This window comes from Delphinus delphis, chromosome 13, assembly GCF_949987515.2.
Source record: "Delphinus delphis chromosome 13, mDelDel1.2, whole genome shotgun sequence".
Classification (NCBI taxonomy): domain Eukaryota; kingdom Metazoa; phylum Chordata; class Mammalia; order Artiodactyla; family Delphinidae; genus Delphinus; species Delphinus delphis.
The window spans coordinates 46,365,579-46,389,596 of NC_082695.1; the positions used below are offsets into that span (position 1 = coordinate 46,365,579).

The following is a 24,018-nucleotide window of genomic DNA, read 5'->3' on the forward strand; positions in this document are numbered from 1 at the left end:
TCAGGGGGAAATAAGTGTGCATGTAGAGAGAAAGTATTGTTGTAAAATGTAAACAATTTATGAAGGGTTTATCAATATTCATTGTAATAGTCTTTCAGGTTTTCATATATACCGTGAAATTTGAAAAATTTCAAATACACAGTGTTGGGAACAAAATGGGTGGGACTGGATGAAACAAGATTGGCCCATTGTTGAAAATTATTAAAGCTGGAGATGGGTACCATGGGAGTTAATTATGCTCTTTCCTGGATTACGTCTGTTTGAAAATTGCCTTAATAAAGTTCTTTTTTTTTTTTGCGGTACGCGGGCCTCTCACTGTTGTGGCCTCTCCCGTTGCGGAGCACAGGCTCCGGACGCGCAGGCCCAGCAGCCATGGCTCATGGGCCCAGCCACTTCGCGGCATGTGGGATCCTCCTGGACCGGGGCACGAACCCGCGTCCCCTGCATCGGCAGGCGGACTCCCAACCACTGCGCCACCAGGGAAGCCCCAATAAAGTTCTTTTAAGAAATAGTAAAATATAGGGACTTCCCTGTTGGCCCAGTGGGTAAGACTCCGCACTCCCAATGCAGGGGGCCAGGGTTCAATCCCTAGCCCCGGAACTAGATCCCACATGCCGCAACTAAGAGCCCGCATGCTGCAACAAAATCCTGGTGCTGCAACTAAGACCCAGCACAGCCAAAATAAATAAATAAATACATATTAAAAAAAAGAAATAGTAAAATAAAGGTCATTCGATGGAAATGTCATTTAACTCTCCACTTGTCTGTCACTGTATCCCAGTAATGGAAGAGTTCCTAACATCTGGTAAACCACACACATTTGTTAACATTAGTCATCATAAAAGGATGGTATGTCCAGATCTGATCCTTTGCTATTCACCTGCATATGTGGACTAATTTCATCAAGCACACAGTGAATTCAATAGAGAAGTTATGAAATAATAAAGCTTCTAACTGGAGCTAACAATTTTAGCTATTAAAGAATGTTTCTGTAGACTCACAGATGTAGAGAACAAACTAGTGGTTACCACTGGGGAGAGGGAAGTGGGGAAGAACAAGATAGGGGTAGGGGATTAAGAGGTACAGTCTACTATGTTAAAATAAATAAGCTACAAGGATATATTGTACACCACAGGGAATATAGCCAATATTTTATAATAACTATAAATGGAGTATAACCTTTAAAACTTGTGAATCCCTGTGTTGTACACCTAAAACATATAATCAACTATACCTCAATAAATTTTTTAAATTTATTTATTTTTGGCTGTGTGGGGTCTTCGTTGCTGTGCACGGGCTTTCTCTAGTTGTGGTGAGCGGGTCTACTCTTCGTTGCAGTGCGCGGGCTTCTCATTGCGGTGGCTTCTCTTGTTTCGGAGCACGGGCTCTAGGCACGCTGGCTTCAGTAGTGGTGGCAAGAGGGCTCATTAGTTATGGCTCATGGGCTCTAGAGTGCAGGCTCAGTAGTTGTGGCACACAGGCTTAGTTGCTCCGCAGCGTGTGGGATCCTCCCAGACCAGGGCTCAAACCCATGTCCCCTGCACTGGCAGGCAGACTCTTAACCCACTGTGCCACTATGGAAGCCCCTATATCTCAATAAATCTTAAAAAAGAATGTTTCTGTAATGTAATCTTGCCCTTCCTTGGCAATCACTCATTTTTATTTCCTTTTTTATCTTGTCCTTGCAGGTACCAGCATGCTACTGCAACAAAAGGAACCAACGCTTGGGAGGAGTGACATTCACTTGCTGATTGCAGATAGTAAAGGCTTCAGTTGCCCTGAAAAGCAAGTCCTTAAACTCACCGTCTGCAAGTGTGTGGAAGGCGGTGGCTGTGTAGAAATGTGGATTGACTCCTACGTTGGCCTCGGACCTGCAGCAATCGCGCTTACAATGTTTGCCCTTCTGCTCTTGCTACGTAAGTATTTTAAAAGCTACATTTTAGCTCTTTTAGTAATGTTAGTATTTTAAAAGCTACACTTTAGCTCTTTTAGTAATGTTAGTACCTTTTTAGGGTTTTTTTTTTTTTTAGTATTTTGTTACTACGGTAGTCATTGATTTCTTTTGTTTTTCTATAATCACACACACTAGAATGCTATTGAGGGTGAGTAGGGAAGCAAGGATTGATCATTGATAAATTCACCAAAAGTTATTGAAGTGCTCTTCCGAATTTTGTTTTATAAGAATGTATCATCTTCTGATTTAAATAACCAAGGTTATTGTACATGCTCTTCAACACCCTTTTAACTTAAACCTTTTTGGTGTCTCCATTTTGATAAGCTCTACGTGAGGGAGGGATGTCGTCTGCTCTTCCATACCCAGTGCTGCGAACAGCACCTTGTGCATAGAAAGCTGTCAGAAAAGATTTGTTGCATGCGTTTAGATTATGGTTACAAGGTTATTTTACAAACTCATCTTTTTCCCATCGATCCTTGCTTTTCACATTCATCTTGTCAGAGCTCCACCTCCCCAGACCCTCTGCTTGGCTTGCCTCTTCACCTGCCCCAACAGGAGCCAGACCCCCTGAGCACTTGTATGTTTCCCAACAGTGACAACCAGCCCTCCCCTCCCTGCATGCCCTCCAACGACCTTGGGTTTCCTTTCACTGAAGAACAGAAGACTACAGCCTGGGGTCGTGTGGAACCAGTCCACTTGACCCCTGCTCATGGGCAGAGAAACGCCTCCAGGGCAGCCTCAGTTATTACAGTGTCAGAAGACGAGCTTGTCAAAGCCATTAGTAGATGTTCAATTGAATGCACAGCACTCAACAGTTTATAGTGCACTTTTATACCATCATCTCCATTCAATGGGTAAAAATACAGACATGATGATAAATGACTTGTCTCAGCTTACCAAGTTTATAGGTAGGTAGGACTACATCTTTTACCTGGAGATTCCTTGCATTGCCTTCTCATCTCAGATTTCCCAGCACCTAACATGGTGCCTCGCACATGGCAGACACTTGATAAACATCTGTTGAATTACCCCTGGCTGATTTCAGTCTTTTCATTACGCATAGTAACTATAGGGACTATTATATAAAAAGGAGCCTAGGGAGTAGTCAGCTCTTCCTTGGAAGCTGCCACATGGGAGCGTCAATAAAAGCTAATTTGGGGTGGGCTGCTTGCAGATGTGGTTAATTCTTTACTCTGTTGATTAAGGGGCCAACATTGGCCTTTACTTCATCCTGGAGGTAGAATAAAATTGAAGGAGGGAGCTCTGAAATTTTATTAACTTCTAGATAAAATGTTATATATATTCTAAGGGTTTTTAATGTGGAATCACTTTAGAAAATAGTACTTAGGTAATTCAAAGGTTAACTGGAACCTCAGTGAGTCATGCCTTCTGCCAAATTCTACTCTAGGGTAAAGTGGTGAAGTATTACAGAAGTTCTAATGTTCTAGAATATTTGAATATATTAAAGCTTTTCTACCCTTAGGGACTTCTGATTTCTTTTTTAACACATATATATATTTTAGATGGTGAATTTTCTCATATTAAAAATTAAAGTGGTTTAAAAAAACACAAAAATTTCAGCCTTTAAGTTGGTTTTGATGATTTGGATAGTATCGAATCCAGTCTCGGTATTCCACTTGTTGACCACAGTCTTTGTGATGACCAAGAACTCTGAATCCATGACTCCCTCATCCTGCCTTTAGGCTTTGGTATAACTCACCCGAAACAGGCTTGGTGACGTTAGATCAGGGGAAGAACAGAAAAATAGGGCTGTAAATAAGTGAAGACTGAACTCAGGAAGTGATAACGCAAATTCCAAAATTATGCAACATAAATTTGAAAATCTGTACTCAATTTTGTTTCTGTCCAGTTGTACCACTTCTACTGCTGAAGTGCCGTTGTGGGAAGGGTGCCAAAGGCTTTACCCCCATCCCTGGTACCATAGAGATGCTGCATCCTTGGAACAACGAAGGGGCACCACCTGAAGACAAGGTCAGATAATCAGATGTCAACAGAACACGTCTTCTTTTCTGCTTTAAAGGGGCCTTGGGAAGTGTTTCTAACACCTGAGGTCATGAGAGAGTAAAGTGGTTACTACAGATTTCATTCGCATGCCTTCGTTAAACACAGGGCTCGAATAACAACTTACTTTGCATTTGTTGCCAGGACAGAGCTGAGGTGGTTTTGCTCTACCCTGACAGGTCCTAAGTTACAGAGAATGTAGAAGAAGCATCAGGCAGTGACACCGAGAATGTAGAACAAAGGTTAAAGAGAGGAAGCGTGTGTAGGGATTTAGGTAGAAATGTTTGTCCCGGTATTAAATGGCTGTCTTCCACAGCCAGGTGCTTCTACATTTCCATTCCACGCGATGCATAGGGCCGGCAGAAGTCATTCAAGCACAGTTTTCCTAATTTGCCTCTGCGGAAATATCTTATTCCCTGCATACGCTCACTTAGCTCAGGTCCTTCTACCAACCGTACTGACCGTCCGTGACTCGGCTGTATTTGCTCTCACAGGCAGTGCTGCCTCTTCTAGAGGCAGACCACAGAGACTGTGCAGCTGTAGGCGGCGGAGCAGGGGCTGTGACCACCAAGGCTGCTACCGTGAAAGGAAGCAGCTCCGCTTCCTTTATCAAAGGGCAGCATGAGATGTCCGAGGTGGACGGCCGATGGGAGGAATACAGGAGCTTCGTCTCAGGGGGGGCCACCCAGGTTACAGGGACAGCAGGAGCCTTGATGACCACGGAAACCCTTAGGACCACGAGAGCCACGGTGGCTTCTAGAGAAGTGGCCGGAGCTCGAGCAGCTGCGGTGGCAGTGAATGAGGAATTCTTAAGAAGTTATTTCACTGAAGTAAGTGGTGTTTTTTATGTATTGGCGGGGAAAGGGGGGCGGACATTTCTATGTGAACGTGATGTTATCAGGGTAATCATTTTCTTGGATCTAAATGGGACATCGTTCCTTTCATTAAGAGAATGCTTACAGGCAATGAGAAGGGAGAGGTGTGACCCACTGGGTCAGTCAGTCAGCTCAATTATGTGGTGACAACAAATGACCCCACGATCTTGCTTCTCGCCAGGGCATATTTCCCACATTCGTGCTTTTGCCCCTCGATGCAGCTCTGCTCTGCCCCATGTGGTCCACATTCCAAGATGTGTACTGAGAGCACAGCTTGTGCCCAGGAAGCTGGCGTCCTTGGGGCGCAGGGAACAGAGCAATGCCAAACCTGGCAATGACCCCCAAAGCCACTGCCTTTTCCCACTCACGTTTCATTGGCCAAAGCGAGTCACATGACCAGGCTGATGTCAGTGGGTCAGAAAGTGCTGTCCCCCTGCAGGAGCAGACTTGCTAGGGATGCGCCGGGTAGGGTGGGAGGGGAGAGACTATGTGACCTAAAAAACACAATCCGTTATGTCCCTTTAAGTGTTTTCTTTTGAAGGCAAGTACTTGGTTCACTATTGAGGTGGTTCATAAAAAATTAGAAGGAAAGTTTCAGGAAAGATGATGGGATGCAGTCAGAAGCTCATGCCTGGGATTAGAAATTAGAAGCTTCTCTTGAGAACAGGGTCATGCCTGGGAATGGGATGGGCAGAGTCAGATTGCTAGGGGCCTGAAGGACCCTTGAGAGGAGTGAGGGGATGGGCTTCCACAGAGGCCAGTTTATTTCTGTCCCCTCCCATCTGCATGGCTGCAAATTACCTGAGTGCTTTCCCACTTTCTGCTCCCTCCCATTCTCCCTTCTTTCATACCATCTGCCCGCCCCCAAGTAGACGGGGAAATGGTGATTTGGTCAGTGTCAAGGAAGAGCACTTCTCATCCATTTCCCATCTCACTGCTGGGCTCCACTCTGGTGTCCTGTTTTATTTCAGTATCTTTTTCCCTCTCTGCTCTAATCCTGCGTGAACCAGTCTTGATTATGTATGTGTGCTCAGCTTTTAATTTGGAAATCACTTCAAACTCATCAGAAATTTTGCAAGAATAATAGGAAGTTTGAACTCCTATATAGTCTTCACCCAGATTACCCAAATATTAACATTTTGCCACATTTGCTTTTTGCCTTTTCTCCCTCCCTCCCTCCGTCTCTCTGTCACTCTTTCTCTCTCACACAGACACACCCACACATGCACACGCACATCCTCTTACATTACCACAGTACAGAGATTGAACAGTGACACATTGCATATTTCAGTTTAGCCAGTTATCCCCAAAATGTCTTTTATAGCCACTGTTTTTCCCGTCTAGGGCCCTGCTTTCCATTTAGTTGTCATGACACTTCTGTCTCCTTTAACCTGAAACAATGCCCTCTGCCTTTCTCATCTTTCATGATATGAATATTTTTTAAGAATACAGGCCAGTCCTGTTGTAGGATGTCCTTCAATTTGTGCTTCTCTGGTGTTTCTTGTCTAACTACAAGACAGAGGTTAAACATTTTGAGCAGGGATCTAGAGGCTTGTTCTTAAAGGAAGTGCATCACTCATTGTATGCCTGTTCTTCTTTCCGTTTTAGAAAGCTGCCTCTTATGCCGAGGAAGATGACATTCACACAGCCAAAGACTGCCTTCTGGTTTACTCTCAGGAAGAAACTGACTCTCTCCAGGGTTCCATTGGCTGTTGCAGTTTTATTGAAGGAGAGCTAGATGACGGCTTCTTAGATGACTTAGGATGGAAATTCAAGACACTCGCTGAAGTTTGCTGGGGTCAAAAAATAGAGATGGATATGGAAATCGAGCAGAGGCCAAAACCTATGAGAGAAACAGACGTGAAGGCAGCTTCACATTCATTCTATGAGCAAACCAGGGTTAATTCCGAGAATACTTATCCCTCCGGTAGCAGCTTTCAAGTTCCAAAACCCTTGCATGAAGCAAACACAGAGAAAGTCACTCAGGAAATAGTCACTGAAAAATCTGTGTCTTCTAGGCAGGCTCAAAAGGTAGCTGCACCACTTTCAGATCCATTGGCTTCTGGTAACGTGATAGTGACAGAAACTTCCTATACCACGGGCTCCACAGTGCCACTGAGCACTGTGGTCCTGGACCCCAGACAGTCCGAAGGCCTGATGGTGACAGAGCGGGTCTATGCCCCGGCGTCCCTCTTGGGAGAGCAGCAGTACGCTAGCGAGGGTGGCATCATGGTTACCGAGAGAGTCATCCAGCCTCACGGGGGCTCACCTGGCCCCCTGGAGGGCACCCTGCATCTTCCCGACGCACACTATGTTATGGTGCGGGAAAGAGAGCGCTTCCTCACCCCCAGCTCCCGTGTGCAGCCCCCTCTGGCTGCACACAGTGTAGCCGTAGGACAGAACGTGACAGTGATGGAAAGAGTGCTAACACCAGCTTCCACTCTGCAATCTAATTACCAGATTCCTTCCGAAACCTCTGTAATGGCCAAAAAGACTGTGGTTTCTGGAGCTGGAGTCCCGGGCCCTCCGCCAGACTCAGGCTTCAAGGAGTCTAGTCATTCTAATTATACAATAACCACATCTTCCACCAGGGTCTCCAAGCCTAGCACAGTCCAGCAGTTCTCCTAACCAGACACTGCCCCAGAGTTTAGCTAGCAGTGACTCATTTCATGTTTTCAAAGGACCTGGCTTTTCATGAGCCTTACAGATGTAAGAGGCACATATACCTCGGGCTTCAAATTTTTCTCAGTCACTAATATGCAGAGAACCTCACTGTCTCAGCTTCTAGGAGTGCAATTCAGAAATGCCCCAGGACTTACTGAGGGGGCATAATGATGATGCTGTGACTTAGGTGCCTTTGAGCGACTTATGGCCAAACAATACTCACAAAGCAAGTTAAATAGAGAATAAATCTGGCTTCTAAGAATTTTATCAAATTAACAAAGTGTCCAGTTCATGAGCCATCCGACAGAGCCCCCCATGAAACTGAGTGGGCCTCTTTGCCTACCATGTTAACATTTAACATTGCTGTTCTATATTCCATACGTTCCTGCACCTAGCAGATTATCAACAACTTATTTATCCAAAGATACACGCACAGTTTGAGTGACCCGTTTTGCTTGTTTGATTTCCTTAAAATTAGAGGCCCTTCAATCCACGTAAGGTTAATTGAATTTTGGAACACTGACATGGTAAGAACACACATTGTGTGTTTCTGTGCACATAACTGTGTGTGTGTGTGTGTGTGTGCGTGTGATTCTGTGTGTGTGCATGTGTTGTATGACCTCAAAAATAGCATTATACCTTCCCTTTGTCACTCAATAATCATGAAAATATTAAATACTTCAAATTCAGTAGAATAATTCAGGGCAAAATTCATAAATATAAAATCACTTTATTTTTATAGGAATAATATACTATTAAAAAACTCAGGATACATTATCTTCTAATTTAGTACGTCTAAATTAACTATATACATGGTGGTAAGAATCCTTTTCACTGCTATAAATCCTCAGTGCCTACCATGGGTGCCAAATCAATATTTGTAGAATTAAACTGAATTTTAGAAGCTACTCTCTTTTATCTATACTTGCAAAAAATACTGAAAGACCCTATAATTTCTATAATTATGAGTTTGAAATTATGACTTATTCCATATCTCAAAGTCCTTGACTAGCTGGTCATGGCTTACTACATGGAATATTAAATATTGTGTAGCTGACCTGAATTTGTACATCTTGCCTTTCTTTCTGAAAAGTGTTTTGGGTGTTTTGGCCAAATAAATAGAGTATTTTTATTGCTCCCTGAAGAAATGATCCATTTCAGATTTCAAAGTATAAGTGCATATCAGTAATCAATTATATAAATATCCTCCACAACAAAATAATTTCCATAAATTTCAAAGGCTATGATTTCATGAATTTTTAATATATTTACTAGGAAAATGAATCTCTAAAAATTCATTTTGTGGCACACTTTTAAAAATGTGTTATGCAAAAGGTTTATACTTTTTTACTCCCACTGACGTGTATGAATAAAAGGCAAATATTTTTAGACACCATAAGCCTGTGGCCAAAATGAAGGTCACTGTTCCATGCTATAAATTTTTTATTCTCTACGTACTAATTGTTTTTGCTTTTCTTTCATTATAGACTTAGTAGTTATTTTTTGCCAAGTCTGCAACAAGAATATCACTACTGTGTGAAAATGTGAATGTGACCTATGTACTCCAGACAAAACTTGGTCTTAAATTTCCTCCTCAGACAGGCTTAAAAAACCTAACATGTCTCCTATATATAAAGTCACCACATTTCCTAAATGATTTTCTTTGTTCCTGAAAGGGTGATTGTATTAGTTTTTACATTTGTCCTATGGAAGAAACGTTGTAATTGTATGTGTATCATCAAAATATTTAAATAAAAAGGCGACCTTCTCTGCAGCCTCTTGCCCGTATCTTCTTATTGCCCCCATCTTCTTACTGCCCATATCTTCTTTTTTTTTCCCTTGTTAAATAAGGTCTATTTTTTTTTGAATTTTATTTTATTTATTTTTTTATACAGCAGGTTCTTATTAGTCATCAGTTTTATACACATCAGTGTACACATGTCAATCCCAAACTCCCAGTTCATCCCACCACCACCACCCCACGCTGCTTTCCCTCCTTAGTGTCCATACGTTTGTTCTCTACATTGGTGTCTCAATTTCTGCCCTGCAAACCGGTTCATCTGTACGATTTTTCTAGGTTCCATATATCTGCGTTAATATACGATATTTGTTTTTCTCTTTCTGACTTACTTCACTCTGTATGACAGTCTCTAGATCCATCCACGTCTCTACAAATGACCCAGTTTCATTCATTTTTATGGGTGAGTAATAGTCCACTGTATATATATACCACATCTTCTTTCTCCATTCGTCTGTCGATGGGCATTTAGGTTGCTTCCATGATCTGGCTATTGTAAATAGTGCTGCAATGAACATTGGGGTGCATGTGTCTTTTTGAATTATGGTTTTCTCTGGGCATATGCCCAGTAGTGGGATTGCTGGGTCATATGGTAATTCTATTTTTAGTTTTGTAAGGAACCTCCATACTGTTCTCCATAGTGGCTGTATCAATTTACATTCCCACCAACACTGCAAGAGGGTTCCCTTTTCTCCACATCTTCTCCAGCATTTGTTGTTTGTACATTTTCTGATGATGCCCATTCTAACTGGTGTGAGGTGATAACTCATTGTAGTTTTGATTTGCATTTCTCTAATAATTAGTGATGTTGAGCAGCTTTCCATATGCTTCTTGGCCATCTGTATGTCTTCTTTGGAGAAATGTCTATCTAGGTCTTCTGCCCATTTTTTGATTGGGTTGTTTGTTTTTTTAATATTGAGCTGCATGAGTTGTTTATATATTTTGGAGATTAATTCTTTGTCCGTTGATTCATTTGCAAACATTTTCTCCCATTCTGAGGGTTGTCTTTTCATCTTGTTTATGGTTTCCTTTGCTGTGCAAAAGCTTTGAAGTTTCATTAGGTCCCATTTGTTTATTTTTGCTTTTATTTCCATTACTCTAGGAGGTGAATCAGAAAAGATCTTGCTGTGATTTATGTCAAAGAGTTTTCTGCCTATGTTTTCCTCTAAGAGTTTTACAGTGTCCGCTCTTACATTTAGGTCTCTAATCCATTTTGAGTTTATTTTTGTGTATGGTGTTAGGGAGTGTTCTAATTTCATTCTTTTACATGTAGCTGTCCAGTTTTCCCAGCACCACTTATTGAAGAGACTGTCTTTCCTCTATTGTATATCCTTGCCTCCTTTGTCATAGATTAGTTGACCATAGGTGCGTGGGTTTATCTCTGGGCTTTCTATCTTGTTCCATTGATCTATATTTCTGTTTTTGTGCCAGTACCATATTGTCTTGATTACTGTAGCTTTGTAGTATAGTCTGAAGTCAGGGAGTCTGATTCCTCCAGGTCCATTTTTTTCCCTCAATACTGCTTTGGCTATACGGGGTCTTTTGTGTCTCCATACAAATTTTAAGATTTTTTGTTCTAGTTCTATAAAAAATGCCGTTGGTAATTTGGTAGGGATTGCATTGAATCTGTAGGTTGCTTTGGGTAGTATAGTCATTTTCACAATATTGATTCTTCCAATCCAAGAACATGGTATATCTCTCCACCTGTTGGTATCATCTTTAATTTCTTTCATCAGTGTCTTATAGTTTTCTGCATACAGCTCTTTTGTCTCCATAGATAAGTTTATTCCTAGGTATTTTATTCTTTTTGTTACAGTGGTAAGTGGGAGTGTTTCCTTAATTTCTCTTTCAGATTTTTCATCATTTGTATATAGGAATGCAAGAGATTTCTGTGCATTAATTTTGTACCCTGCAACTTTACCAAATTCATTGATTAGCTCTAGTAGTGTTCTGGTGGCATCTTTAGGATTCTCTACGTAGAGTATCATGTCATCTGCAAACACTGAGTTTTACTTCTTCTTTTCCAACTTGTATTCCTTTTCTTTCTTTTTCTTCTCTGATTGCCGTAGCTAGGACTTCCAAAACCATGTTGACTAATAGTGGTGAGAGTGGACATCCTTGTCTTGTTCCTGATCTTAGAGGAAATGCTTTCAGTTTTACACCATTGAGAATGATGTTTGCTGTGGGTTTTTCATATATGGCCTTTATTATGTTGAGGTAGGTTCCCTCTATATCCACTTTCTGGAGAGTTTTTATCATAAATGGGTGTTGAATTTTGTCAAAAGTTTTTTTCTGCATCTATTGAGATGATCATATGGTTTTTATTCTTCAATTTTTTAATATGGTGTATCACATTGATTGATTTGCATATATTGAAGAATCCTTGCATCCCTGAGATAAATCCCACTTGAGCATGGTGTATGATTCTTTTAATGTGTTGTTGGACTCTGTTGGCTAGTATTTTGTTGAGGATTTTGCCATCTATATTCATCAGTGATATTGGTCTGTAATTTTCTTTTTTTTGTAGTATCTTTGGTTTTGGTATCATGGTGATGGTGGCCTCAAAGAATGAGTTTGGGAGTGTTCCTTCCTCTGCAATTCTTTGGAAGAGTTTGAGAAGAATAGTGTTAACTCTTCTCTAAATGTTTGATAGAATTCACCTGTGAAGCCATCTGGTCCTGGACTTTTGTTTGTTGGAAGATTTTTAATCACAGTTTCAATTTCATTACATGTAATTGCACTGTTCATATTTTCTACTTCTTCCTGGTTCAGTCTTGGAAGGTTAGACCTTTCTAAGAATTTGTCCATTTCTTCCAGGTTGTCCATTTTATTGGCATAGAGTTGCTTGTAGTAGTCTCTTAGGATGCTTTGTATTTCTGCAGTGTCTGTTGTAACTTCTTTTTCATTTCTAATTTTATTGATTTGAGTCCTATCCCTCTTTTTCTTGATGAGTCTGGCTAATGGTTTATCTATTTTGTTTATCTTCTCAAAGAACCAGCTATTAGTTTTATTGATCTTTGCTATTGTTTTCTTTGTTTCTATTTCATTTATTTCTGATCTGATCTTTATGATTTCTTTCCTTCTGCTAACTTTGGGTTTTGTTTATGTTTTCTCTAGTTTCTTTAGGTGTAAGGTTAGATTATTTGAGATTTTTCTTGTTTCCTGAGGTAGGCTTGTATAGCTATAAACTTCCCTCTTAGAACTGCTTTTGCTGCATCCCATAGGTTTTGGATCATCGTGTTTTCATTGTCATTTGTCTCCAGGTATTTTTTGATTTCCTCTTTGATTTCTTCAGTGATCTCTTGGTTATTTAGTGACGTATTGTTTAGCCTCCATGTGTTTGTGTTTTTTTACTTTATTTTCCCTGTAATTGATTTCTAATCTCATAGCGTTGTGGTCAGAAAAGAAGCTTGATATGATTTCAATTTTCCTAAATTTACTGATGCTTGATTTGTGGTCCACGATGTGATCTATCCTGGAGAATGTTCCATGCGCGCTTGAGAAGAAAGTGTAATCTGCTGTTTTAGGATGGAATGTCCTATAAATAATCAATTAAATCTATCTGGTCTATTGTGTCATTTAAAGCTTGTGTTTCCTTATTAATTTTCTGTTTGGAAGATCTGTCCATTGGTGTAAGTGAGGTGTTAAAGTCCCCCACTATTATTGTGTTACTGTCAATTTCCTCTTTTATAGCTGTTAGCAGTTGCCTTATGTATTGAGGTGTTCCTATGCTGGGTGCATATATATTTATAATTATTATATCTTCTTTTTGGATTGATCCCTTGATCTTTATGTAGTGTCCTTCCTTGTCTCTTGTAACATTCTTTATTTTAAAGTCTATTTTATCTGATATGAGTATTGCTACTCCAGCTTTCTTTTGATTTCCATTTGCATGGAATATCTTCTTCCATCCCCTCACTTTCAGTCTGTATGTGTCTCTAGGTCTGAAGTGGGCCTTTTGTATACAGCATATATATGGGTCTTGTTTTTTGTATCCATTCAGCAAGCCTGTATCTTTTGATTGGACCATTTAATCCATTCACATTTAAGGTAATTATCGATATGTATGTTCCTATGACCATTTCTTAATTGTTTTGGGTTTGTTAGTAGGTCCTTTTCTTCTCTTGTGTTTCCCAGTTAGAGAAGTTCCTTTAGCATTTGTTGTAGAGCTGGTTTGGTGGTGCTGAATTCTCTTAGCTTTTGCTTGTCTGTAAAGCTTTTGATTTCTCCATCGAATCTGAATGGGTTTCTTGCCAGATAGAGTAATCTTGGTTGCAGGTTCTTTCCTTTCATCACTTTAAGTATATCATGCCACTCTCTTCTGCCTTGTAGAATTTCAGCTGAGAAATCAGCTGTTAACCTTATGGGAGTTCCCTTGTATGTTATTTGTCATTTTTCCCTTGCTGCTTTCAATAATTTTTCTTTGTCTTTAATTTTTGCCAATTTGATTACTATGTGTCTCAGCGTGTTTCTCCTTGGGTTTATCCTGTATGGGACTCTCTGCACTTCCTGGACTTGGGTGGCTATTTCCTTTCCCATGTTAGGGACATTTTTGACTATAATCTCTTCAAATATTTTCTCAGGTCCTTTCTCTCTCTCTTCTCTTTCTGGGGCCCCTATAATGCCAATGTTGTTGCATTTAATGTTGTCCCAGAGGTCTCTTAGGCTGTCTTCATTTCTTTTCATTCTTTTTTCTTTATTCTGTTCCACAGCAGTGAATTCCACCATTCTGTCTTCCAGGTCACTTATCCATTCTTCTGCCTCAGTTATTCTGCTATTGGTTCCTTGTAGTGTAGTTTTCATTTCAGTTATTGTATTGTTCATCTCTGTTTGTTTGTTCTTTAATTCTTCTAGGTCTTTGTTAAACATTTCTTGCATCTTCTCGATCTTTACCTCCAGTCTTTTCCGAGGTACTGGATCATCTTCACTATCATTATTCTAAATTCTTTTTCTGGAAGGTTGCCTGTCTCCACTTCATTTCATTGTTTTTCTGGGGTTTTATCTTGTTCCTTCATCTGGTACATAGCCCTCTGTCTTTTCATCTTGTCTATCTTTCTGTGAATGTGGTTTTTGTTCCACAGGCTGCAGGATTGTAGTTCTTCTTGCTTCTGCTGTCTGCCCTCTGGTGGATTGCCCATATCTTCTTACTGTCCCCATCTTCTTATTGCCATCATCTTCTTATTGCCCTCATATTCTTATTGCCCCCATCGTAGCGTACAAGGAGTATAGCTGGTCGTCAGGGAGGAGACAGCACTCTGAAGGCAGGTGTTTATGGGACTTTGGCATCTTAATTCGAACTGCTTATATCCTGCTCAGCCAGCCTCCTTGCAAGAATATATTTCCCTTCCTAAGTAGGGTAGAAAACAGAAGGCCCAGTTAAATGTGAGTTTCAAACCAATAATGAATAGTTTTTTAGTGTAAGTTATGTACCATAGTAAAAAATTATCTATTATCTGAAATTCAGGTTTAACTGGGAGTTCTGTATTTCTATTTGTCCAGTCTAGTAACCTTGTTCTAAGGGACTGAGTTTTGCTGTCTGCCCAGAAATTAACACTGGAGGAACCTGTGGATTTGGCTGAAGAAGGCTTGCACATCTGACCCCAAGAGATGAAATCATTGAACCAGTGTGGAGAGGCTGTTATAGTTTATTATTATAGTTTACAAGAGAAAAGGTCAGAGTTTCTGCCTATGCTATAGTGTGACATTAATAAGTATTTCACAACACGGGTGCATCATGACATCCTAAAGCGTGAAGACTATTCTGTGACCACAGGGCTCCCACCCCAAGTGGCACATGGGAGCAACTCTTGATTGATTTCCTGAATCGCTACAGACATACTCCAGTCACCACTACATCGAAATTTATACAGTAAGACGTTGCTTATCAAGTATCCTCTAGAAGTGAGGTGTTTCACATAATAGCTGTCAGATAATTAAATCTTACTTCTTTAACATACAGAAATCTCTTGGTTTCACCATATTAGTGTAGTTCAAATCCTCTATATCGCTATTGATTATTTTGTCTACTTTTTCCATTAATTGCTGAGAGAGGAAAGTTACCATCTCCAATTGATTGTGGTTTTGTCTGTTTCTTCTTTAATTCTTCCTCTGTTTACTTCTTGTACCTTGAAAAATTGTTATATCTGTGTTATTAGATACAAATACATTTAGAATTATTGTGTCTTTCCAAAGAAATGACTCATCATAGCATGTCTTCATCTCTGGTTATATTTTTTGTCTTGAAATCTGCTTTGCCTAACACTCACCACTCCAGCTTTCTTAGGCTTACAGTCTGCATGGTATATCTTTTTTGACCCTTTTATTCTCAACCTGTCTATGCCTTTATATTTCCAATGTGTGTTTCTTGTAATTATCGTATAGATAGGTCTTGCTTTCTCATGGGAAGTTTTAATTTACTTACAGCAGTTATTCACATGGATGAGTTTAAACCTACCATCTTGGTGTTTGTTTTTTTCTTGGTCCCATCTGTTCTTTCATTTCTCTGCTCCTTATTTTCTGCGTTTCTTTGTGTGTTGTGTGTTCTAGAATTCCACTGTAGCTCTTCTACTGACCTTTTAACTATACCTCCTCATGTTTATTTTTTTAACTGGTTGCTCTTGTGGAAATCTAATTAAAAACAAAATCTCCTGCCAACCCAGAAAAACTCTCACAAAGGTAGAAGAGAAAGAAAACAGATTTATTATTGAATAAACATTAAGCCAGAATGCGATGTGCATCATAGGCAACCCGTAAAGAAATTGCAAAGACAGAAGAAAATCTCTTACCAGGCGCACAACTGATTACGTACTTGTTCACAAGATAAACGATAACTAGTTCTCAAGCAAGGCGTGCCAGAACCATTTTCATACATAGCTCATCTTAAATTCCCCTGGTAATTGAGGTGGCCATTGTGTTTGTTGATTGCCCTTATCGAAAGAAATAAAACTTTTAATATCTATGACAGGTAGCTAGTTACGATTTGGAGCCAGGCACCCATGGAGAAGGAGAGATAGGGGTGCTTTCTTCCTTGATGTTCAAAGAGATGGCTCCCAAGTCCTTGAGAAAGACATTCCTGCCTGTAAAGCTGGCAAAAGGCTTATTTAGTTCTCAAAAGATTGATATACCATCTGAAAGGGCAGAGAAAGAATGAACAATTACCAGTTTTCTAAAGTAAAGAGGGGGTGGGGGTGGAAATTTCTTTCCCTTTTCGCATTAGGAAAAATTCCGTTTTTTCTCTTTTAAGATTTCTACTTGCCCTTAGATTCTAGGGCTACACTGTATGTGGCAAGTGGCTACCAACTGAACAGCACAAATATAGACCATTTGTGTCATTGTGGAAAGGTTTTTGGCACCATAGTTTTAGAAATTACAGTGTGCATCTTTAATTTATGTAGTCTGCCTTCAAATATTCTACTGCCTCACAATGTACATAAACCTCGAACTTACACGTTGTGGATCTTGCTACGTCACTAAGTCTCTATGTCCAAATTTCCTCCTTGCATAAGGACACTGGTCATATTGAATTAGGGTCCATCCTGATGACCTTGTTTTAACTTCACCTCTGTCAAGACCTTAGCTCCAAACACAGTCACGTTCCGAGGTACTAGGGATTAGGGTTTCAACAGCTGAATTTTGAGGGAACAGGACTCAGCCTGTAACACCTAGTAAACAAACAGACTTAGCTTGAAGAGCTGTACTATTTTTTCCCATGAAAGCCCAGAGTTTCTTCATCCAACTATTTGGTTAATAATTAATGCACATTGCTTGAAACAGTAATAAAATTTAAACCTGACTTGAAAGTAGCTTGAACGAAGACACTGCAGAGTATCTACTGAAACTTTAAAGAAAACCTCAAAGGCAATCAAAGCAAAGCACACCTGGTTGTACAGATTCCAAACCTGGGGACCTAAGATCGTTGACAGCACCAAATACCCCAGCTCAGCAGCATTGGACGCAGGCTACATACAAGCTTTTCTGCTTCCTCAGAGGTTTCTGCAATCCATGCACCACAAATGACTCTTCAGCTAAGCGAGGGGAAGCATAATGGTCCTCTCCCGTGGAACTCATTCCAAGGATTAATTTTTTTTTCTTACTTGCTTCTGAGGCTTCTCTACCTAGCTCAGTGGCCTTTCCTGGTTTTCTTTTTTTTTTTTCTTTTTCTTTTTTTGCGGTACGTGGGCTTCTCACTGTTGTGGCCTCTCCCGTTGCGGAGCACAGGCTCCGGACGCGCAGGCTCAGCGGCCATGGCTCACGGGCCCAGCCGCTCTGCGGCATGTGGGATCTTCCCGGACCAGGGCACGAACCCGTGTCGCCTGCATCGGCAGGCGGACTCTCAACCACTGCGCCACCAGGGAAGTCCTCCTGGTTTCTTTTGTATTCTAAATTTAGGTCACTACAAATTATTCTCCCCCTATCTTCCCTACTAGTTTAAAAAAATGCTGATACAAAGACCTTAAAATAAGATATGTTGATCTTCTTCTTCATCATGACTTCTGTTATAATATCTACGAGATAATTCACTTCATTTTCACTTCAGTGTAAGGTGTGTGATAAACGTGTACAACTTAGTTCTAATTTATTTCCGAGGTGTGCTTAGTGTTTGAAGGATTCTGATCAGAAATTGACACTCCGGGGGTGGTTACTTAGCCCTTCAAATATCATTATCAAAATCCACATCGGGGGCTTCCCTGGTGGCGCAGTGGTTGAGAGTCCGCCTGCCGATGCAGAGGACACGGGTTCGTGCCCCGGTCCGGGAAGATCCCACATGCCACGGAGCAGCTGGGCCCGTGAGCCATGGCCGCTGAGCCTGCGTGTCCGGAGCCTGTGCTCTGCAACGGCAGAGGCCACAACAGTGAGAGGCCCGAGTACCGCAAGAAAAAAAAAAAAAAAAATCCACATCGGAACTACATTCACCACCCTATGATAAACCATAATGGAAAAGAATACAAAAAAAGAATGTATACATATGTATGACTGAATCACTTTGCTGTACAGCAGTAATTAACACAACACTGTAACTCAACTATACTTCAATTTTAAAATATATTTTAAAAAATCCACATCGGAAGATTTGCTAACTAGCATAAGGGATAGAAGTTTGTTAATTGGTGAAATGAGTGGTTTTGAGACTGGCGATTGTTGAGGCATTGGGTACACCACCCCCCAACATGCAGATCCATGAACGAGGCATGAAAATATGGGGGTCCCAAGAGTCGGATGGCTCCACTGTAGCACTGGAGTCTCACCAGTCCTGCGTCCTTCCACTCCCAGGAGATTCCTGCCATCTGGTCAACCACAATGCTGTCTCGTCCTGTCATCTGAACATGATTCCATCTACCTTTCATCAACTGCTAGTCAGAAGGGACTAGGGCAGAGTAGAAATGCCGTGAGTTACAAAATCAGGTTGTATGACTTTCTTGACCTGACTGCTAATAAATATTTGTACATTTTGTAGACTTAGTTTAATGTTTGTTTTGTAACAAACCATTGGTACAGCCCCCTATCTCTGACTAGCAGAAATTATCAATATTTTAAATCTTAAAAAGTTGTCATTTGCTAACCAGAATGTCCACTTAATTTATTTTCTTAGAAGATGTACTGCCTGGGTTCAACCCCTTCTTTCTGTCACTCCAATTTTCTCACTTTTAAAGTGTTATTTTACCAAAATGTTTTATTGTATTATGGGTACTTTGTTGGGGAAAAAAAAGGCAAAATGCAGATTAAAGAAAAAGAAACTATTTTGTGTATATTGATCTTATCCCCAACCTCACTAGGAATTCAGATCACTGAAGGCAGGAATCTGTCTTCTCATGATACGCTCAAACAGGACAATTGTGAATTTTGAAAATCCAACAAAATTTTCAAAGTAGATTTACTAAACCTACGCGTGATCTATGATGTGTCTCATCTGTCCATCCTTCATTTTACTTCCAACCTCTAACTTGCTGCATCCCAAGCCCATTTGTTCTCATTGTAGTCTTATCAATAAACTCTGAGAATGTAAAGAGAACTATGAAGGTTTTAGTGGAGAATGGGAATTATTTGCAATGACTCAACATATGTGTTTATTTCAGAGTTCCTTTCTATATTCCGGTTGCTTAGATTGTCAAGACATTCTACTCACTGTATTAAAGACTTGTTTTATTGTTCTGTCCTTTTACTCAAGGCTGACATTGGGATGGAACCCAGATGTCCCACTTCCCCTCATCTACTGCTCTCAGCTTCTATCCAGCAGAAAGTTTGGTTTCACAACACTCTTGAGTTGGACCCTGCTGGAGTAATCTCGAGCTTTGTCATTCCCAACCCCTCTAAGGACCACACCTACCATCGCCCCAGTTTTACACGGGCTCTTTATCAGAGGAAAACTACTGGGGTGAGGAGGGAAAAACAGCCCTTGGAGTACTGCTATAAAAAAATAAGAAAACGCACAAAATACAAACATCATAATTGCTTCTAAATATACTCTTGGTAGATGAAGCCCAAGCTGAGTGGGCTTAGCAGTGAATTATGTGTACGTTCACCTAGTAGTAATTCACACGCTTCTCCATTTGGAGATCCTCTGGACCACAGAAATAGATGGAATAACAGAAGCACAATGACCTAAGCAAGTACATGCTCAAAAACCACTGCCAAAGTACCGTTGGAGTAAGTGAGTGTTATATGCATTGTGGCCACAAGATGGCACTATGCATGCAGCAAAGTAATCAAAAGTCGATCAGTATCAAAACTAAGAGGGAAAAAATTAAGCAGTTTAATAAATTCATTAGCAATGCAAACTCACAAAGACCAATACCTGCCTTTGCTAACTGTGCTCCTCCCAGATAAAGTGTGATCTGCTTCAGGATTACCTGGGAAACGAGGTCCAGATTATGGAAGTCTGATGAAACCTGTAGGCTCCTTTGGTGTCGAAATACGCAGTGTCTTTTCCGAAGATAAGTCAGGAGGCTTCGGTCCTATTAAAAATGCTGCACTTTGGGGCTTCCCTGGTGGCGCAGTGGTTGAGAGTCCGCCTGCCGATGCAGGGGACACGGGTTCGTGCCCCGGTCCGGGAAGATTCCACATGGCGCGGAGCGGCTGTGCCCGTGAGCCATGGCCGCTGAGCCTGCGCGTCCGGAGCCTGTTGCTCCACAACGGGAGAGGCCACAACAGTGAGAGGCCTGCGTACCGCAAAAAAAAAAAAAAAAAAAAAAATGCTGCACTTTGGAGGATGGATTGGCCCATGGATTTACAAATAACGGACTTAGCCCGGTGTGGGCTAATTTTAAGAAAAGATGACTTTTTCTGCAAAACGAGATTTAATTAAACCACCATTTGCTGTCTTCTCACTGTGGGCAGAGCACTGTTTAGTGCCTTAAAGTTTATTCAAAGGTGAGTAAGACCCAGCCTTTGCCCTTCAGGGGCCCACACAATAGTGCAGGTGGTAGTCACAAACACCTTATTCCAAAACCAAGACGGCTTGTACTAAACAAGACATCAAAGATAGAAAACGCCGAGGCTGCTGGGCGAGATTAATTCCCCTTTGAGGTTGTGGAGATGGGAATACCTAAGGAGACTTCTTAGAGAGCCGGGCTTTTCATGAAAAGTGAAGATTAAGTAAACAGGGATCAGCTGGATCAGAGGCTCACCTCACAGGGCTGCGGGTAGCTAGTGTTTGGGAAATGACATGCAGAGGACGCAGCAGAAGGTATGGATGGAGGGTACGTACAGATCGAAGGTGAAGGGACCAGACTCTATGCAACCGAGAGTCACGTGACATTTCTGAGCAGGACAATCTTATGATCAGGGTTTAGAAAGAGCCCCCAGGTTGTAGTGGGGGATGGTCTGCAGGTGGGAAATACTAAAGCAAGAGGGCGGGGGGGGGGGGGGGGGGGGGGGGGGGGGGGAGTTAAAAATAACTCCAACCCATGGGAACCTTAAACAGTAACCTTTTCTTCTCTGATGTTCATTGATTTTTCCATGTATTCCTGTGCCTCTTTCCTTGGGGTAAAGTTTAAATGTTATGTCAACAAGGTCACTGAACCAACAGAGAGGCCAGATGTAATTATAGCAAAAATGTTTTCCTAAATAAAATCGGGAGATTGCACTTAACAAAAGATTTTCTTTCCTGATTTGTGAATATATTCATATACAAAGTCTTACAAAGTTAAGCAATCCAAATAACACTGAGTTATTTACCTAATGAATCCGTAAACATTTAAAAATAATGAAAGTACTTGCAGTTAGACTATTCCAGAAAATCATTGACCTGTGTTTGTCCCCATGACAGTCTGGGTTTTCTTTGGTCTCCCTTATGAAACTGTAAGCTTCCTGAGCCAGGTACTTTGTCTTTGTTTATTCTTGTATCCTTAGTACATAACACACTGCTTTATAGATTACAGGTACTCAATTGTTTTCTGTTGTTGTTGCATTGACCTTAAATTAAACTGAGTACTATTGAAATTAATTGAATGGCATTCCTTGCCTCACCAGGTATTTAGCCAACATTCTATTGGGAAACTTCAAACAGGCAGAGAATTTGAAAGAATTTTCAGAGAATACCCATATTCCCATCACCAAATTCCACCATTAATATTTTACTAATTCTTTCTTTATCACATATCTATCTACCTACCCATTTCTCTATCCATCCATCAATCCATCTTATTTTTTAATCAATTTCAAAGTAAATTATAGCCATAAGCACACTTCCCCCTAAATTTCTCAGCGTGCATATCTTTAGAGCTCAAGATTTGTTTACATTTTTTTCCCTCTGAGTTAAAATTACAGACAATGTAATGTACCAATTTTAAGTGCGCATTTGCTAAGTTTTGACAAATGCCTACACCTGTGCAACTCAAACCCCTTTCAAGATGTAGACATTATCACAACAAAAATACTAATGCCTCCTCCTACCGAGGCCCCACTCCCAACCCAGAGGCAACAACTTTTTCTATTATTTTTAAAATTTTTTTAGTTTTGCCTCTTTATAACTTCATGTAAATTGGAGTCGTATATTTTGTACTTTGGGGGATAAGTCTTTTTTCATTCAGAATAATGTTTTTGAGATTCACCTGTGTTATGTGTATCAGTAATACATTTCGTCGGCAGTAGTGGTCTATCATATAATCATGTCAAAGTTGGTTATCCATTCTCATTTTGATGGACACCTGGGCTGTTTTCCAATTTTGTGTTATCAGGAATAAAGTTACTATGAACATTCTTGTTCAGGTGTTTGCAGCCGTATGTTTTCATTTCTCTGGGGCAAATAACTAGGATTGCAATTGCCGGTCACGGGGTAAATGTTTAGATGTTTTCAGGAGCTCCTTTTTACAAAATGCTTGGCAATTCTCCCCCCTGGTTTGACAACCTAAGAGAAAGCTTGAGTAAGAGCACCCATACAAGCTCACTGAATGCTATACACCTCACTCAAAACTCCAGAACATCAGAGGAGTCTTTCCACTCCGTGTGATACACACCAGCTATAGACCAAATGTTTGTGTCCTCCCAAAATTCTAACTAACTCCCAATGTAATGGTTTTAGGAGGTGGGGGCTTTGGGAGGTGATTAGGTCATGAGGACGAAGCCCTCATGAATGGGATTAGTGCCCTTGAGACCCCAGAGAGCTCCCTCAACCCTTCCACCATGTGAAGACTCAGTCTGTGAACCAGGAAGGGGGCTCTCACCAGACACTGAATATGCTGGCACCTTGATCTTGGACGTCCAAGCCTCCAGATCTGTGAGAAATTAACTTGTTCTTATAATTTGTTTATAAGCCTCCCAGTCTATGGTGTTCTGTTATAGCAGCTCAAATAGACTGTCAATACACACACACACACACACGCACACACACACACACACAGAACTGAAAGCTGATTAGATGACAGAGGGATGCTTAGCCTGAGAGTAGCCACCTATAGGGTGTCTAGAAGCCGAAAAGATAAGATGGATTCAAAGATCTGCTCACAAAGCCATGATGGTGAGTAACTGGTCCAGTTAATTCCTTTCTCTGCGAATTTGAAACGGAGACACTGGAAAGAAGCATTTAGTTAAAAGTGGACACAGAAGGAAAAAGAGACAAACAAAGCACTCTTCCAATTCTTTGAAAGCAGCTAAATCGGTGGTTAAAGAGATAAATGGGGATTGTTGCTTTTCTAAGATATGAGCTTTTTCATCCGGGAGTTTCCCTTGCAAATGAACAGGAATAATCTAGAGAATTCTCAGAAAGGGTAGTATTGATATAATCCACCTCATTATTGCTAAAGCAGGATTTAAATTCTTAAAAATTAGGAAAACTGGCTTAGGGATCCACCTACCCTAGCCACAGACAATAGCTCAGTTGAAAAGGAAATAAAGGCAATGATCAAGAGGAATATTCTCTCTCTTCACTTCTGTCTCTCTGTCTCTGTCTCTCTTTCTTTCTTTCTTTCTTTCTCTCTCTCTCTCTCTCTCTCTCTCTCTCTCTATGTGTGTGTGTGTCTCCAGTAATGTTTGGTCATAAGTATAAATCAGGGGGTTAGAAAAAAGCAGCAGAGAAATATAAAAGAAGTAAAAGGAACGCAGAGGGAAACAAATTCTCCAGGTCTCCCCCCCTCCAGCTCTAACACCCTGGTAACGGGGATGAGTAACCTCTGCTACCAGGCATTTCCTGTGACACTGCCAGTGACCCATCAAAAGATAATCGGATTCAGCAGCTAAGTTTCTGAGATTTCACCTCAGGAGATAATCTT

General features: G+C 40.8%; 1 protein-coding gene and 1 long non-coding RNA gene across 2 annotated transcripts in view; one reads left to right on the plus strand and one right to left on the minus strand.

Moving 5' to 3' along the window:
• The window catches only part of DSG2 (desmoglein 2), a 47,170-nt gene extending 37,881 nt beyond the window's left edge, over positions 1–9,289 (plus strand). Inside the window, exons 12-15 of the mRNA XM_060028847.1 lie at positions 1,689–1,916; positions 3,825–3,946; positions 4,471–4,806; positions 6,460–9,289. Coding sequence (XP_059884830.1) covers positions 1,689–1,916; positions 3,825–3,946; positions 4,471–4,806; positions 6,460–7,479 — 1,706 coding nt within the window. The 3' untranslated portion in view covers positions 7,480–9,289. The remainder of the gene's footprint in view (positions 1–1,688; positions 1,917–3,824; positions 3,947–4,470; positions 4,807–6,459) is intronic.
• The window catches only part of LOC132436214 (uncharacterized), a 263,185-nt gene extending 242,562 nt beyond the window's left edge, over positions 1–20,623 (minus strand). Inside the window, exon 1 of the long non-coding RNA XR_009521742.1 lies at positions 20,161–20,623. This is a non-coding gene — a long non-coding RNA (uncharacterized lncRNA). The remainder of the gene's footprint in view (positions 1–20,160) is intronic.
• Positions 20,624–24,018: the final 3,395 nt, after the last annotated feature.